Here is a 15,426-nt window from a genome sequence, read left to right as displayed (position 1 = left end):
TCCTCCAGGAATTAAAACAGGGCAATTAAGGTGAATCACTCACACTGTAAACACCTCCAGAAAGGTAGCACACTCTGGGGAGGTTCGCATATACTGATTCACACTTGGTTTCCAGAGACTGGGAAAACAAAGAATGGGGTTTTGCCTTAAAAAGGCTGCGTTTAAACTGAGTCAGGGACTACTTTCTGAACCCGCAAATGGACAGGATCTTCTGCCCAAGAGCCCCAACCCTGGTGGAAAGATTGGAAAGAATTTGGCCTACAAGAGCCCCGTAAGTCTGAGGGGTGATCTCTAGTAAGTTTTAAGCATAGTAACTTTTATTGTTTTATATGTTTTCTCTGTAATGCTTTTGCTTGCTTAGAAAGAGTTGTGTGGTATCTTGTAACTGCTGGCAATACACTGTTCATGGTCCTTGGACAGAAAGAAAAGCACAGGCACTGACCTTTAGAAAGACTGGCTTGCTGGGCATATCTCAATGTAAGACAGTGAGCTGTGCAGTCTTAAAACCCTGGGCAGGAGGGAGAGAGATGCAGCTCTCTATTGTATTTATTAATACAACATCTCCACCCAAGAGAAATGATGTCTGGGAGCTGGAAACTTTAAGTGGGTGCCCTCGAGGGGCAATACAGATGCAGTTACTCTGAAACTGTGACGCAGGTCGCTGATACAAAGTGATCTGCCTGTGTGGTAAGCTGGATACAAGCAAGCAATATGTGTTTCCATATCCCAAATGCAAAATCATATATCTAGGTTATGATTACCGGAGGAGGAACTCTATTCTGGGAAGCAGTGACTGTGAGAAAGACTTTGGAGTCATTGTGGATAATCAGCTGAACACAAGCACCCAGTATGATGCTGTGGCCAAAAGGGCTCAAGTGATCCTTGGCTGTATAAACAGAGGAATATCAAGTAGAAGTAGAGAGGTTATATTAGTTCTGTATTTGGCCCTGGTGAGACTGCCACTGGAACACTGTATCCAGTTCTGCTGTCCACAGTTCAAGAAGGATGCTGATAAATTGGAGAAGGTTCAGAGAAGAGCCATGAGGATGATCAGAGATTGGAAAAATGCCCTACAATGAAAGACTCAAGGAGGTCAATCTTTTTATTTTAGCCAAGAGAAGGTTAAGGGGTGACTTGATCATAGTCTATAAGTACCTACACAGGGAACAGAAATTTGATAATAGAGGGCTCTTCAATCTAGCAGGCAAAGGTATAACAAGATCCAGTGACTGAAAGTTGATGCTAGACAAATTCACACTGGAAATAAGGTGGACATTTTTAACAGAGAGGTTAATTAACTATTGGAATAATTTACCAAGGTCTGTGGTGGATTCCCCATCACTAGAAAATTTACATCAAGAATGGATGTGTTTCTAAAAGATATGCTCTAGTTCAACCACTGTTATTGGACTTGAAGCAGTTATTAATTCAGGGAAGTCCTATGACCTATTTTATGCAGGAGGTCAGACTAGATGATCATCATGGTCCCATCTGTTCTTAAAATCTATGGATTTATTAATCTATTTTTATTCCTTTTCATACACTTCCTTGGTGTTTGCTCCATCTTTCATTTTTCTCTCTTATCTTCCACTCACTAGAAGAATGCATGCTGCTTGAAGGGGTGGTGGCACATATCCATGAGTGGTTCCATGGCGCCAGTCTGCATGGTTTTCTCATGGATGGGCTGGCTGGCACAGAGAAGAGACTCTTGGCCAGCAGCCTCCAGGCCAGTACATGAGTATTCTTGCAGCCCGATTTACTTCTGGTGGGGAAGAGTAACAAGATGTTCCCCTGCCACTTTGCCTGCAGCTAAGGTTGCCAACTTTTTAATCACACAAAACTGAGCACCCTTGCCTGCCCCCTGCCCTGAAGCCCCAACCCTACTGACTCCATTCCCCCCTTCCTCCGTCGCTGGCTCTCCCCATCCTCACTCACTGTCACTGGGTTGGGGCAGAGGCTTGGGGTGTGGGAGGGGTAAGGGCTCCGGCTGGGGGTGCGGGCTCTGGGGTGGGACTGGGGATGAGGGGTTTGGGGTGCAGGAGGGGCTTAGGGCTGGGGCCCAGGGGTTTGGAGTGCAGGCTGGGACCCAGGGCTGGGGCAGGGGATTGGGGTGTGGGAGGAGGTGTGGGGTCCTGGCTCTGGGAGGAAGTTTGGGGGTGAGAGGGGGCCCAAGGCAGGGGCAGGCGGTTGGGGTGTGGGAGGGGGTGAGGGGTGTGAGCTCTGGGAAGGAGTTTGGGTGAGGGTGAGGGCTCAGGGCTGGGACAGGGGGTTGGAGTGCAGGAGGGGGTTTGGGGTGCACGCTCTGGCTGGGCGGTGCTTACCTCAGGTGGCTCCTAGAAGCAGCCAGCATGTCCAGCTTCTAGGTGGAGGGGCTGGGGGCTCTGCACACTGCCTGTGCCTACATGTGCCGCCCCCACAGCTCCCACTGGCCATAGTTCATGGCCAATGGGAGCTGCGGAGCCAGGGCTCAAGGCAGGGGCAGCGCGCGGAGCCACCTGGCTGCCCCTGCGCCTAGGAGCCAGACATGCCAGCTGCTTCTGGGAGCCAGGACAGGCAGGGATCCTGCCTTAGCCCTGTTGACTGGACTTATAGCGGCCCAGTCAGTGGTGCTGACCAGAGCAGCCAGGGTCCCTTTTCGACCAGGCGCTCTGGTTGAAAACCGGATGCCTGGCAACCCTACCTGCAGCCAGGAGAGACTTTTGCAGCAGGGAGCAAGTCAGATTCAGGGTCATGCAGCTTTCCCATATGTATTACTACTTATAGTCCCTTGTCCAGTCCACCTCTCAGGTTAACACTACACCATGGTTTGTTTTCAAACTGGATCAGCTGCATTGTAATGGTGTGAGCTTGTTAAAACAGTATGTTCTTTCTACTGTTAATTTATTCTTCTTAAAAAGAGAGGGCCAAAGCAGTTTGTTTTTAATTTTATTTTTACTCTCCATTGCTCATAGTACTCTTTATTTATATTAAAAATCCTTAATGATTTCATCTTTTAGCATATGGCAAATATAAATACTCCCACCAACCCATCCAGTGGGCCAAAAGCCGCAGACCTTAATTGAGCAACATTCCTAATTGCTTTGAAGTTGAATATTGCTCAGTAAAGGACAATGGAATTTGGCCCAGTGTTTGCAATTTAACTGCTTTTGGAAAGGCAGCAGCGGAAGCTGAAAATGCTGTTTCTGTGAACCCCACTACAGTTGGCTATTTACAATTTTTAAAATCTCACAATGGGGTGATACATTTTGAAACAAATTAGACTTTTCTTTTTCAGGGCTCAGACAATAACAGTTAGATCATGACTTTGACAGCATTTTTGTAATTTCTGAAATTGTGATGAGAACACAGTTTTTGTTTTCTAAGGTCACATTCTCACTTGCATCATAGTTTCCAAGTTTATTTCACCCTTTACATTAAAATGAAACAAACAATACTGAACATATGCAGCATTGTGAAACATTGTCAGGAATACAGTACTGTCACACATGTGTACCTGAATCTCATCTCCATGTTCTCCTATAACTTCCACCAATCTTGACAGAAGGTCAGACAATGCATGTGCAGAAAGAGGTTGCTTTAGCGCCCTGAATATCTGGAAAGATCGACCTGCATAATGTCTTGAAGAGCTTGCAAGAGCTGTTTGTAAAGCAACTTCACTCAGATGCTGCTCCAAATGAAAACCTAAGCAGCAAAAGAATAGTATGTTGATATTTAAAATCTAACAAAGCAGATGTTACCGCAGGAGACAAAGTTACTTTATAGTTGAAACCCTGAGCGGACCAATTCCCTAGCATTTCAAAAAGTTTTGGCCATTTTTTAAGGTATATTAATTTATGAAAGAACCACTAGAACCTTCTTTACAAATAAGTGAACAATTCCTATTACTGGACAATACAGTATATAACATTGGCAGCATGGTCTAGTTATAATGAGTAGAGCTGCATGGGAATTTGGAGTTGTGTGATTTCAAAATTTCTTCCATTCCAGAAGAGAACAAAACAAAAAGATTTCAAAATTTCCCATGAATTGAAATTCTGGAAAAACAGTAATTTGGGATCAATTGAAATGTTTCATTTTGAGAAAATCTAAATGATTAATTCCAATTTTTACTTTTTCATTTTATATTATATTTCATAATATAAAAAATTGGGGGTGGGTGGGGGGGAGTTGTTTTGAAAGAGAAAAGTGGAACATTCCATTCCAAAAAGGTCAAAACTTTCCTTAGTGAAATGCTTTTTCTCAGGGTTTTTTTTCTATGAATTTTTCTCAAAGGCAACGTGTTTCTGCAAAAACGTTTTGCTCTCAACAAATGAACATTTCCAAACAGCTTTACTAATGAACACATTCTAATTGTGGCCACTGACTCACTGTGTGGCCATGGCAAATCACCTAACTTGTAAGCTCCTGGGGAAAGGAACTGTTTGTTTGTTCTGTGTTTGTATAGCACCTAGCGCAATGGAGCCCTGGTCCATGATTTGGGCTCGAAGGCGCTACGGTAATATAAATAACAACAACAATAATAATAATTTCAGTGTTTTCAGCTGTAAAATGGGAATATCATTTCTTATCTCCTTCATAGGGTTGTTTTGAGGATTAGCTACTTAATATTCATACTGTGCCTGGAAGATGTAAAATTGCATATAAATATGCTATATAAATACCTTGCTAAATGCAAGCACTGTAGCCCTGATTAGGGAAAGCAGTTAAGCACATGCCTAAGTACTTTCCTGAATTCAGGCCTTAGGCCCTGATCCAAAGCCCACTAGAAATCAGGAGTCTTTCCATTAACTTCAATGGGGTTTGGTTCAGGTCCTAATTGCACACTATGTTGCTCTCTGCCCTACTAATAACAAGTGAGTTTTTATTACTTTTCAAAATACTGTTTAGTATTACTAGTTTACTATGAAATCCCATAATAAATAATTAAAAATAAACTATAATTGTCAAATTAAATGAACAAAGAACATTTTGCCTGTTGGGAAGATTATTTAATATCGCCAGTCTATTTTACAAATAAGAGGTGGAGTTTTTCCCTTTTTTATCAAATAGAACAATCAAAATCAACCATCAGTGATGGTTTAGAAGAATCGATTGTACTGTAGCTGCATGCTAAAACAATCTATGACGCTATTTTTCTAGTCAGTACATAATATGATATATGTCCTATATAGGATACAAAATGCTTCAGCATACGGATCTAATGAAAGAAAGATCACAGGATAAAAGTTTACTGTGGGCTACATAAACTAAAGAAGAATATATACTTTTCACTGATCAAATGGAGCAGTCTGTAGTAATCTCTTCAGGAATACAATAAAATTAAATGACAAGAGCATTAAAAGAATATGATCTTTAACTTCGTACAAAAGGAAACAAAGTTATTTAAAATTAATTTGAAAGTCTTTATTTGCACCAAACATATTTGAATCCAATTAAAGTCACATAGTGTAATCAGAGTATATGAAAAGAATAACTTGAAACAAATTACGAAAACAAAATTGCTTTAAAACTTTTAATCCTCGCACAGAAAATACTGCAAGAAAGAAGATGTCTTGAACAAAGAATAAAGAATCATTATCAAATTATTACTTTCACAAAACAGAGGGCACTGTTGCACAAGCAAGCTCCTGTAGCAGCCATTCAGGAGCAAAGAAACTGGCATTAAAAGGTAAGTTCTCTAAGCAAACAATCGGGACTTGTCCACTAGACGGGGGTTTTAACTAAGGTACAATCATGGAAAACAGTTTCAGTACCTGACTTGGAATCTTTAAATACAGACACAACATGTCTCAGAAAATTAGTAAGTTGATCAGCACTCTTTGTATTCTGATTCTTGGGTGTGATATCTTCATGGCACCAGAGTGGACCAAATGCCCTTAAAGAGAAGAAAAATGTAGCAAAATGTGTAAGTATTTGAAGTAGTTGAAATAAATGTAAGTAATTTTAAAAATTATTATACTGTACATCCAAAAAGGGACAGACAGAACTACTTGCTGGAAAGCATGATTGAACGTAAATCTATGAACAATACAACTACTACTACACTTCAGCTTTACGAAGATTTCCAATGTCAAATGAACTACTGGCATAACATTATACACGACTGATCATTTCAGGGCACTGCTCTACTTTCCATTTTCTAAATGTAAGGCCATCTTTTACACTGGGGAATTTTACAAAAAATAAAATAAAATGAACACAACCCCACTGGTGCTACCTACCACTATGGGAATCATAGTATAGACAATGCTCAGGTAGCTTCTGGTGTTTTTAGTACTGCTGAAAAGAGGTTAAAAAAAAAGGTCTATCCACAAGACCTTGGTCTACATTAAGTTTCCTACTGGTGATAAAAATAGTGGGCATTTTTTTTGGTAAATTCCTTAGTGTAGAGAAGGCTTAGCAGTGTTAATCTTGACGGCTACAACTCTTGCTGAAGGCCTACTCAGCATGAAACAAACAAGTTGTGAAACTGACAGACGCAGACAAAGAGATTGATGAAAGCTGGAACATGCTATCTTGTTTTATGTTTCACTTGTAAATTCCTTGTTGAAGGCACCATCTTTTTGTTCTATGTCCAGTACCTAATATGTTGGGATCCTGGTCTATGACTGGGGTCCCTATGCACTACCATAATACAAATAAATATCAAATTAAGGAATAATTTTCAGTTTAAAAGCATAGTTACTATTGAATACATAACCGGATTTAATCAGACATTTGATTGGTAAAGTTCAATTTATATTACAACTTGAAGACAATCTTATTACTGACATAATTACACAGCATTACTTAATGCATCTACTGTGTCAGGTTGAACAATGCTATGTATCAAACACAAATAGAACTAAAAATGTAGTGTAGTCATTGCAAATAATGTGGGTAATGGGAATTTGCAAGAATTTTTAAGGCAAACCTAGGATTTCCCGCTTTTGTCCTGATGCAGGCAAAATTTCCATTACATTCAATAGGAGTTTTGCATGAATCAGGATTTTACCATTAAGCCTGGCCTTCACACAGTTTTTACACTAGTACAGCTATTTTGGTTAGGGATGTGATTCATTACCAAAATAGTTAAAGTGGTACAGCCCTGAGTGTGGTATACATGAGTAAGCTATACTTATATAAGCATGCAGTGTTATTGTAGCTATGTCGGTCCCAGGATATTAGAGAGACAAGGTGGGTGAGGTAATATCTTTTACTGGACTAACTTCTCTCAGGAGAGAAACAAGCTTTCAAGCTTACACAGAGCTCTTCCTCAGGTCTCTGAAGATATTACATCACCCACCTTATCTCTCTAAACACCAATATAAACACATTAACAACAGTGTAACTGTATCCACCCTAGGGAAGTTGTACTGTTTTAAATATACTGGTATAATTATAATGGTACAGCTTTTATGTGTAGACAAGGTCCTTAGGCACGGTGAGTGTTCTGCAAAAGTAGACTTCTCAAGTGTGCCTAGGGCAACTATAGGGTCCAACTCTGGGCCAATCACCTTCTGTGCGAACAGGGGTATGTGTTAATGCTGCAAGAACAGAGTTAACTTGGGCTGTATTCTGGTTAGCCCAGGAGGGTTTGAACAAAACCCACCCAGCTGCTCCTACAAACTTGTGCCAGGGCCATGATTAATCCCCATGAGGAGGAGTATGTAGGGAATTGAAGGACTACCAAGTAAAAATTCATAAACAGCCTCTGACCCAGCTCTGCAGTGCTCCCTCTGTAGCTCCAGTCATATCAGATCTGCATAGTGTGGACATTAAAGATTTCAAAAGATGTTGCCAACATTGTCCCTAAGGTCTTATTCCTGGCTGCAACCCCTTGGGTGTAAATTTCTTAGCAGCACAAGGCCTGAATTGAATTAATTGGATGCACACTACATGGTGTGTGGCTGAACAAGATTTTTGTTCTTATTTTTCCTGCCTATCTCCTGACTTCTCAAGATTAAAGAAAGTCAGTGGAATTGTCAACAACTAAGTACGGAGAAGAAAAATAGGTTGAAAGAGAACTTGCCTCATATTGAAAAGACACCCATCTGTGCTAGATTTGTTACTTATTCAAAATGCTAAGTGCAAATATCAAAAAAACCCACCAGAGGACTAATACCCCCAAAAGCCTTTGATTATGCTGTAATGAATGGGATGTTTTCCTTGGTGAAATTCTGGTTAACTGTGATTACAAAGACTTTCCAAAACTATTTCCTCTAAAAAAAATCAGGTAAGATGTGAGAAAGAAACATTATTCCAAATACAAGTTCACCAAGGAGACAGTAATATTATCAGTTTAGAAAATTAACTAAGTTAAATAAAATGAGTTTTAAGACCTAACAAAATCATGTATTATTCTGGATTTTGCCAGTTTATAATGATTACATGTCACTTACAGCCTTTCCGCACCTAATGCCAGCTCTTCTTTTGCTGTCAGTTAAGAACTACACTTCTGGATGGAAAAATAAAATGCAGAGTCACTCTGTAGCTGCTCTTCAGTTGGCTAGACTTAGGCTTCCACACACTTTGCCGGGGCAGCGTAAAGGGGTCTTAATGTAAATGAGGAGCAGGCCCTAAATTTTTCAACAGAACAAGCCTAGGATGTGCCAGCCCTATTCAGTAATTAAAGCTAGGCTCACTGTGGCCCCTCACAACTGCTGTCTCCTTTATAGCAATAAAATTGTCCTATTTCATGAGTTCTGTCTTGAGCATAATATTATAGGATACTGAACAATTTATTCTGGTCAGGCAGCATTTTTTGCAGTCTTCCTGACACTGTAATGCTTTTAAATACATCTTCACATTTACAAGTTTATTATTACTGTATGTTCACCTCAAACATTTTCATCTGTGTCCTTTTAAAGTTATTATAGATAATTTTACAGAAGACGAATCTTTTTCAAGTGTAACCCACAGTAACCTCTCCTTTATCTTGATTACCTGGTAGTTAGAAATTCAATTAATTTGTTTGCCTTTTCATCTGTTTCAGCAGCTGTGTCCATGTCCTCCACCTCTTGGGTAATCTGTGGGAGATTTCCACTGCTGCCTCCTAGACTGATACTCGAGGAGGTAGAGCTGGAGCTTAAACCAGAATCTGGCACTGGTGATGACTGGTACTCCCGTAGAAAGTCAAAACCACCTGGCAGCAGCAGAGGAGAAGATAAAGATGGAATGCACCACTTACGTCAGCATTTCAGATGAATGAATAGGACAAACACCTCTTTTAAAAAGTAAGCTGCTGAAAATTTTCGCTTGGAAGCAGAAAATATAAGCAAAATGCAAAAACCTACAGCAAGAGTGGAAAACTGGTGATCTTACACTTTCATATCTTCAGAATGCAGTAAAAAAATGACTAATACAAAAGTCAAAAAATTTCTGCATTATAGGTATTGTATCTGTAAAATAAATGTTTCACAGGTTACATTCAGAAGTAACATCTTTTTGTAAACTGTATTACATTTAAATAACATTAGAATATGTCTACAATCAAGCTAAACCAAGGCAAAAGTCTAGTTCATTAATCCAGGCTGGTCTGATGTTGAATAAGGTTTGCAAGAAATGTAAGATGGGGTCTTAAGTTCATAACACAGAGTGAAGTAGGTGATATTATCCTCATTCATTCTCATTTAACCCTCCTTTGCGGGTTAACTGCCTACTTCACCTGGAATGGTCTCTTACAGCATCTTAACTCCTTGTGCTAAACAGTTTGCTCCACCTTGTGTTTAGCTCTGACACTCTGAGGCCTTGTCTACACTGACAATTTACAGCACTGCAACTTTCTCGCTTTAGTGTTGCCAGTGTATACTAGCCCTGAGTGCTTTTCCCAGACCTGAAGAAGAGCTCTCTGTAAGCTCCGAAAGCTTGTCCCGTTCACTAACAGAAGTTGGTCCAATGAAGGTATTACCTCATTCACCTTGTCTCTCAAAGAGTCAGTTTCAGAGATCAAATTAGAAGCCAGGTGTCTTCATTTTAGATTCTATGTTCTAGCTTCTGCACCATATAGCATACTGGCTGTATCTGAATTGCTTCCTCATACAAACAGCAACTCCTCAACATTAGCTGATTAAAAAGCATTTTAACTCAAAAGGGAGTTCTACTCAGTTCATCCTGGCCACAAAAGAGGCCTTGACATGGGATATCAAAGGTGGGAAAACCCATGTGAATCTTAGGGGAAAATGAAAATGTAATTTAAATTTAATAGTTTATTGTATAGGTTTAACAGTTTGTGAACATACAACAGAAAGAAGGATTTTCACACAGTTTGGGAAGGAAATATGTTTTTCACTGCTGTTGAAGGTAAATAATGGGCATATAAATCATTTGACTTAATATTTTTGTCCTGAATTACGATAAAGTTTTGCAATGAAATATCTGAAACATTTAAGTGGAATAAATAATCCTGAATTAAGCAAAAAATGTTGTTTACCATTACTATCAGCATTCTCCTAAAGGTCTCTGATAAAAAAATGAAAGCCATCAATCTTCATTTGTTCTGGCCATGCACCAAAGCAACTGACTGAAGGTCAAAAGATTAAAGTTCTAAAGTAATTTTCTTTAAGCTTCTACTGCTCATGAAGTTATACACTATTCAAATTTCATAAGTAGGGTTAAAAACAGCCTTAATTTTAATAAGAAAAATTTTTGAGTGAGAATTTTAATCTATGTTATTGCTCTTTTTTAAAAAACAATCATGTCCGTGACCTTTTTAAACTGTGTGATTGTTCCCTTCAGAATACTGAATAAGAATCCATGGACTGTGTGCCCAGGGCAGAGGGCAGCATGACCTTTGGATTGTTATGCTGCATTGCACATTCAATAGATTATTTTCTGCCTCCTTTCCCCATCATGTCTATTTTTATTTTAGGCAAAAAATCCTATAGTGATTAGTGATAGATAAATTTCAAAAGGTTCAGATAAGTATCCAAATTATGGAGACAAAGTACCTGAAACTTGTCCAAAAACTTGCAGAGCTTTGTTTCTCTTTTCCATGGTAGCATTTTCTGAAATGCTTCCAGTTCCATGCACAGGGCCAGTTAGACAGGCAGAACTGCAGGGTCTCAATGTGTGGATGAGACGATGGTGTAGGGAGGAGGAGTTTAGATTTATTAGGAGCTGGGGAAACTTTTGGTAAAGGGGGAGCCTATACAGGAAGGATGGGTTCCACCTAAACCAAACTGCTGGCACTTAAAATTAAAAAGGTTGCAGAGCAGTTTTTAAACTAAGGGCCGGGGGAAAGCTGACAGATGTGGGGGAGCACGTGGTTCGGACATCACTTAGGGGAGGATCTATAAATGGAGATTCCCTATGTCCTAATAAGGAGGAGAGGATGGAAGATGATGAAATACAGGTAGAATCTGATGAGAAACAGTCAAAAGAAAAAAAGTCCCATTCAATGACATCATGTAATGGCAGACAGCTAAAAAGCGACAAGTTTTTAAAGTGCTTAAATACCAATGCTAGAAGTCTAAATAATAAGATGGGCAAACTAGAGTGCCTCATATTAAATGAGGATATTGATATAATAGGCATCACAGAAACTTGGTGGAATGAGGATAATCAATGGGACATAGTAATACCAGCGTACAAAATATATCGGAAGGACAGAACAGGTCGTGCTGGTGGGGGAGTTACACTATATGTGAAAGAGAGCGTAGAATCAAATGAAGTAAAAATCTTAAATGAACGAAACAGTACCACAGAATCTCTATGGATAGTAATTCAATGCTTGAATAATAAGAATATGGCAGTAGGGATATATTACCGAGCACCTGACCAGGATGGTGATAATGACTGTGAAATGCTCAAAGAGATTAGAGAGGCTATTAAAATAAAAAAAAAAACTCAATAATAATGGGGGATTTCAACTTTTCCCATATTGACTGGGTGCATATCACCTCAGGAAGGGATGCAGAGATAAAGTTTCTTGACACCTTAAATGACTGCTTCTTGGAGCAGCTAATCCTGGAACCCACAAGAGGAGAGGCAATTCTTGATTTAGTCCAAAGTGGAGCACAGGATCAGATCCAAGAGGTGAATATAGCTGGACCGCTTGGTAACAGTGACCATAATATAATTAAATTTAACATCCCTGTGGTGGGGAAAACACCACAGAGGCCCAACAGTGTAGCATTTAATTTCAGAAAGGGGAACTACACAAAAATGAGGAGGTTAGTTAAACAGAAATTAAAAGGTACAGCGCCAAAAGTAAAATTCCTGAAAGCTGCATGGAAACTTTTTAAAGACACTATAATAGAGGTTCAACTTAAATGTATACCCCCAAATTAAAAAACATAGTAAGAGAACCAAACAAGAGTGACCATGGCTAAACAATAAAGTAAAAGAAGCAATGAGAAGCAAAAAGGCATCCTTTAAAAAGTGGAAGTTAAATCCTAATGAGGAAAATAGAAAGGAGCATAAACTCGGGCAAATGAAGTGTAGAAATATAATTAGGAAGGCCAAAAAAGAATTTGAAGAACAGCTAACCAAATACTCAAAAAGTAATAGCAAAATTTATTTTAAGTACATCAGAAGCAGGAAGCCTGCTAAACAACCAGTGGGGCCACTGGACGATCGAGATGCTAAAGGAGCACTCAAAGACTATAAGGTCATTGCAGAGAAACTAAATGAATTCTTTGCATCGGTCTTCATGGTTGAGGATGTGAGGAAGATTCCCAGCCTGAGCCATTCTTTTTAGATGACAAATCTGAGGAACTGTCCAGGATTGAGGCGTCATTAGAGAAGGTTTTGGAACAAATTGATAAACTAAACAGTCGTAAGTCACCAGGACCAGATGGTATTCACCAAAGAGTTCTGAAGGAACTCAAATGTGAAATTGCAGGACTACTAACTGTCGTCCATAACCTATCATTTAAATCAGCATCTGTATCAAACGACTGGAGGATAGTTAACGTGACACCAATTTTTAAAAAGGGCTCCCGAGGTGACCCCAGCAATTATAGGCTGGTAAGCCTGACTTCAGTACCGGGCAAACTGAAACTATAGTAAGGAACAAAATTGTCAGACACATAGAGGAACATAATTTGTTGGGGAAGAGTCAACATGGTTTTTGGAAAGGGAAATCATGCCTTACCAATCTACTAGAATTCTTTGAGGGGGTCAACAGACATGTGGACAAGCGGGATCCAGTGGATATAGTGTATTTAGATTTTCAGAAAGCCTTTGACAAGGTCCCTCACCGAGGGCTCTTAAGAAAAGTAAGCAGTCATGGGGTAAGAGGGAAGGTCCTCTGCGGGATCAGTAACTGGTTAAAAGATAGGAAACAGAGGGCAGGAATAAATGGTCAGTTTTCAGAATGGAGAGAGGTAAATAGTGGTGTCCCCCATGGGTCTGTACTGGGACCAGTCCTATTTAACATATTCATAAATAATCTGGAAAAAGGGGTAAACAGTGATGTGGCAAAATTTGCAGATATGCAAAACTACTCAAGATAGTTAAGTCCCAGGCAGACTGTGAAGAGCTACAACAGAATCTCTCAAAACTGGGTGACTGGGCAACAAAATGGCAGATGAAATTCCATGTTGATAAATGTAAAGTAATTCACATTGGAAAACATAATCCCAATGATACATATAAAATGATGGGGTCTAAATTAGCTGTTAACACTCATGAAAGAGATCTTGGAGTCACTGTGGATAGTTCTCTGAAAACATCCACTCAATGTGCAGCGGCAGTCAAAAAAGCAAACAGAATGTTGGGAATCATTAAGAAAGGGATAGCTAATAAGACAGAAAATAACATATTGCCTCTACATAAATCCATGGTACTCCCACATCTTGAATACTGTGTGCAGATATGGTCGCCCCATCTCAAAAAAGATATATTGGACTTGGAAAATGTTCAGAAAAGGGCAACAAAAATGATTAGGGGTATGGAATGGCTGTCGTATGAGGAGAGATTAATAAGACTGGGACTTTTCAACTTGGAAAAGAGACGATTAATGGGGGGTTTGATTGAGGTCTATAAAATCATGACTGGTGTGGAGAAAGTAAATAAGGCACTGTTATTTACTCCTTCTCAAAACACAAGAACTAGGGGCCACCAAATGAAATTAATAGGTAGCAGGTTTAAAACAAACAAAAGGAAGTATTTTTTCACACAACGCATAGTCAATCTGTGGAACTCCTTGACAGAGGATGTTGTGAAGGCCAAGACTATAACAGGGTTCAAAAAAGAACTAGATAAATTCATGGAGGATAGGTCCATGAATGGCTTTTAGCCAGGATGGGCAGGGATGGAGTCCCTAGCCTCTGTTCGCCAGAAGCTGGGAATGGGTAACAAGGGATGGATCACTTGATGATTACCTGTTCTGTTCATTCCCTCTGGGGCACCTGGCATTGACCACTGTTGGAAAACAGGATACTGGGCTAGATGGACCTTTGGCCTGACCCAGTCTGGCCGTTCTTATGTTCTCACCAATCCTTGCTGACTAGAATTATGGAAGCTAATGTCCGTACCCAAAGAAAGATTCAGTCCAGTCTATTCCCAAAGAAAGACTGCTCCTCAAAATGAATTTTCTAGTCTCCTGCCCAGTCTAATTTTAAATGTACCAAACAAGGAGGTTTCTACCATTTCCCATGGGAGACTATTACACAGCCTAGTGCATCTCACATTGAATACGTTTTTTGCTATTCAGCTTACGATCCCCTTTCTTAATTTTATCTCTTTCACCACCCTAAATAATACTTCTCTATCCTCGTTGTTTACCTTTCAAATACATGTATTCTGATCTCCCAGCTTTATTGTTGTTTGGCCAAGTTATAAATATTTATCACTGTTAATATTTTTATCATAAATCAATCTCTCCATCTTCTTGACTGATGTTCTTTGAACTAGCCCCCAGATCTGTTACTATCTTTCTGGTAACAAAGTGCCCAGAATTAAATTTGATATTCCAGATATGGTCTTACCAGAGCCATACAGAAGACAGACTTTTATCTTCCTGTCAGTGACCTGATGCCTTTGTGTACATGGCCCAAAACTGCACTGGCCTTTCTTCTGCCACATCTCATTGTAAACTCACTTCTAATCTCTTGTCAAAGATTAGCAGGACCAATATGTATAACTGCTCCTCCACTTCCCAAGCCCTCACTTGCAGAGTCCAAAAGGGCATCAGTTCTCTCCTCCCCATTATTCAATGTCTATATCAAGACATTGGAAGACCTTTTGAGACAACATAGACTGAGGCACTTGCAATATGCAGATAACACCCTCTATCTCGTTTATATCAAATGTACATGGCACTATCTCCCAGGTTGCTTAATGACTAGTTGAAATCAGCACCTGGATGACATGCAGATGGCTAGAGCTGAGCTCAGGCAGCACTGAGGTAGGAGGTGGGACGTGTAAAGAACATACCTTTTCCATAACATTGAGAACTTCTGCCCTAAGAATGTTAAGTTGGTTTCCAGCCTTGAGGTCCTT

The 15,426-nt window shown here is 39.7% G+C and overlaps 1 protein-coding gene across 4 annotated transcripts in view; it reads right to left on the bottom strand.

Moving 5' to 3' along the window:
* FRY (FRY microtubule binding protein) overlaps window positions 1–15,426 on the bottom strand; it is a 323,193-nt gene that overhangs the window by 77,650 nt on the left and 230,117 nt on the right. For all 4 annotated transcript variants that reach the window (XM_074959329.1, XM_074959318.1, XM_074959340.1 and 1 more), the window contains exons 40-42: window positions 8,926–9,124; window positions 5,754–5,875; window positions 3,494–3,681 (exon numbers count right to left, since the gene is read on the bottom strand). In XM_074959329.1, coding sequence (XP_074815430.1) covers window positions 3,494–3,681; window positions 5,754–5,875; window positions 8,926–9,124 — 509 coding nt within the window. The remainder of the gene's footprint in view (window positions 1–3,493; window positions 3,682–5,753; window positions 5,876–8,925; window positions 9,125–15,426) is intronic.

Source organism: Natator depressus, chromosome 1 (assembly GCF_965152275.1).
Source record: "Natator depressus isolate rNatDep1 chromosome 1, rNatDep2.hap1, whole genome shotgun sequence".
In the NCBI taxonomy this organism is placed as follows: Eukaryota; Metazoa; Chordata; order Testudines; family Cheloniidae; genus Natator; species Natator depressus.
This window is presented reverse-complemented; position numbering and strand designations above follow the sequence as displayed.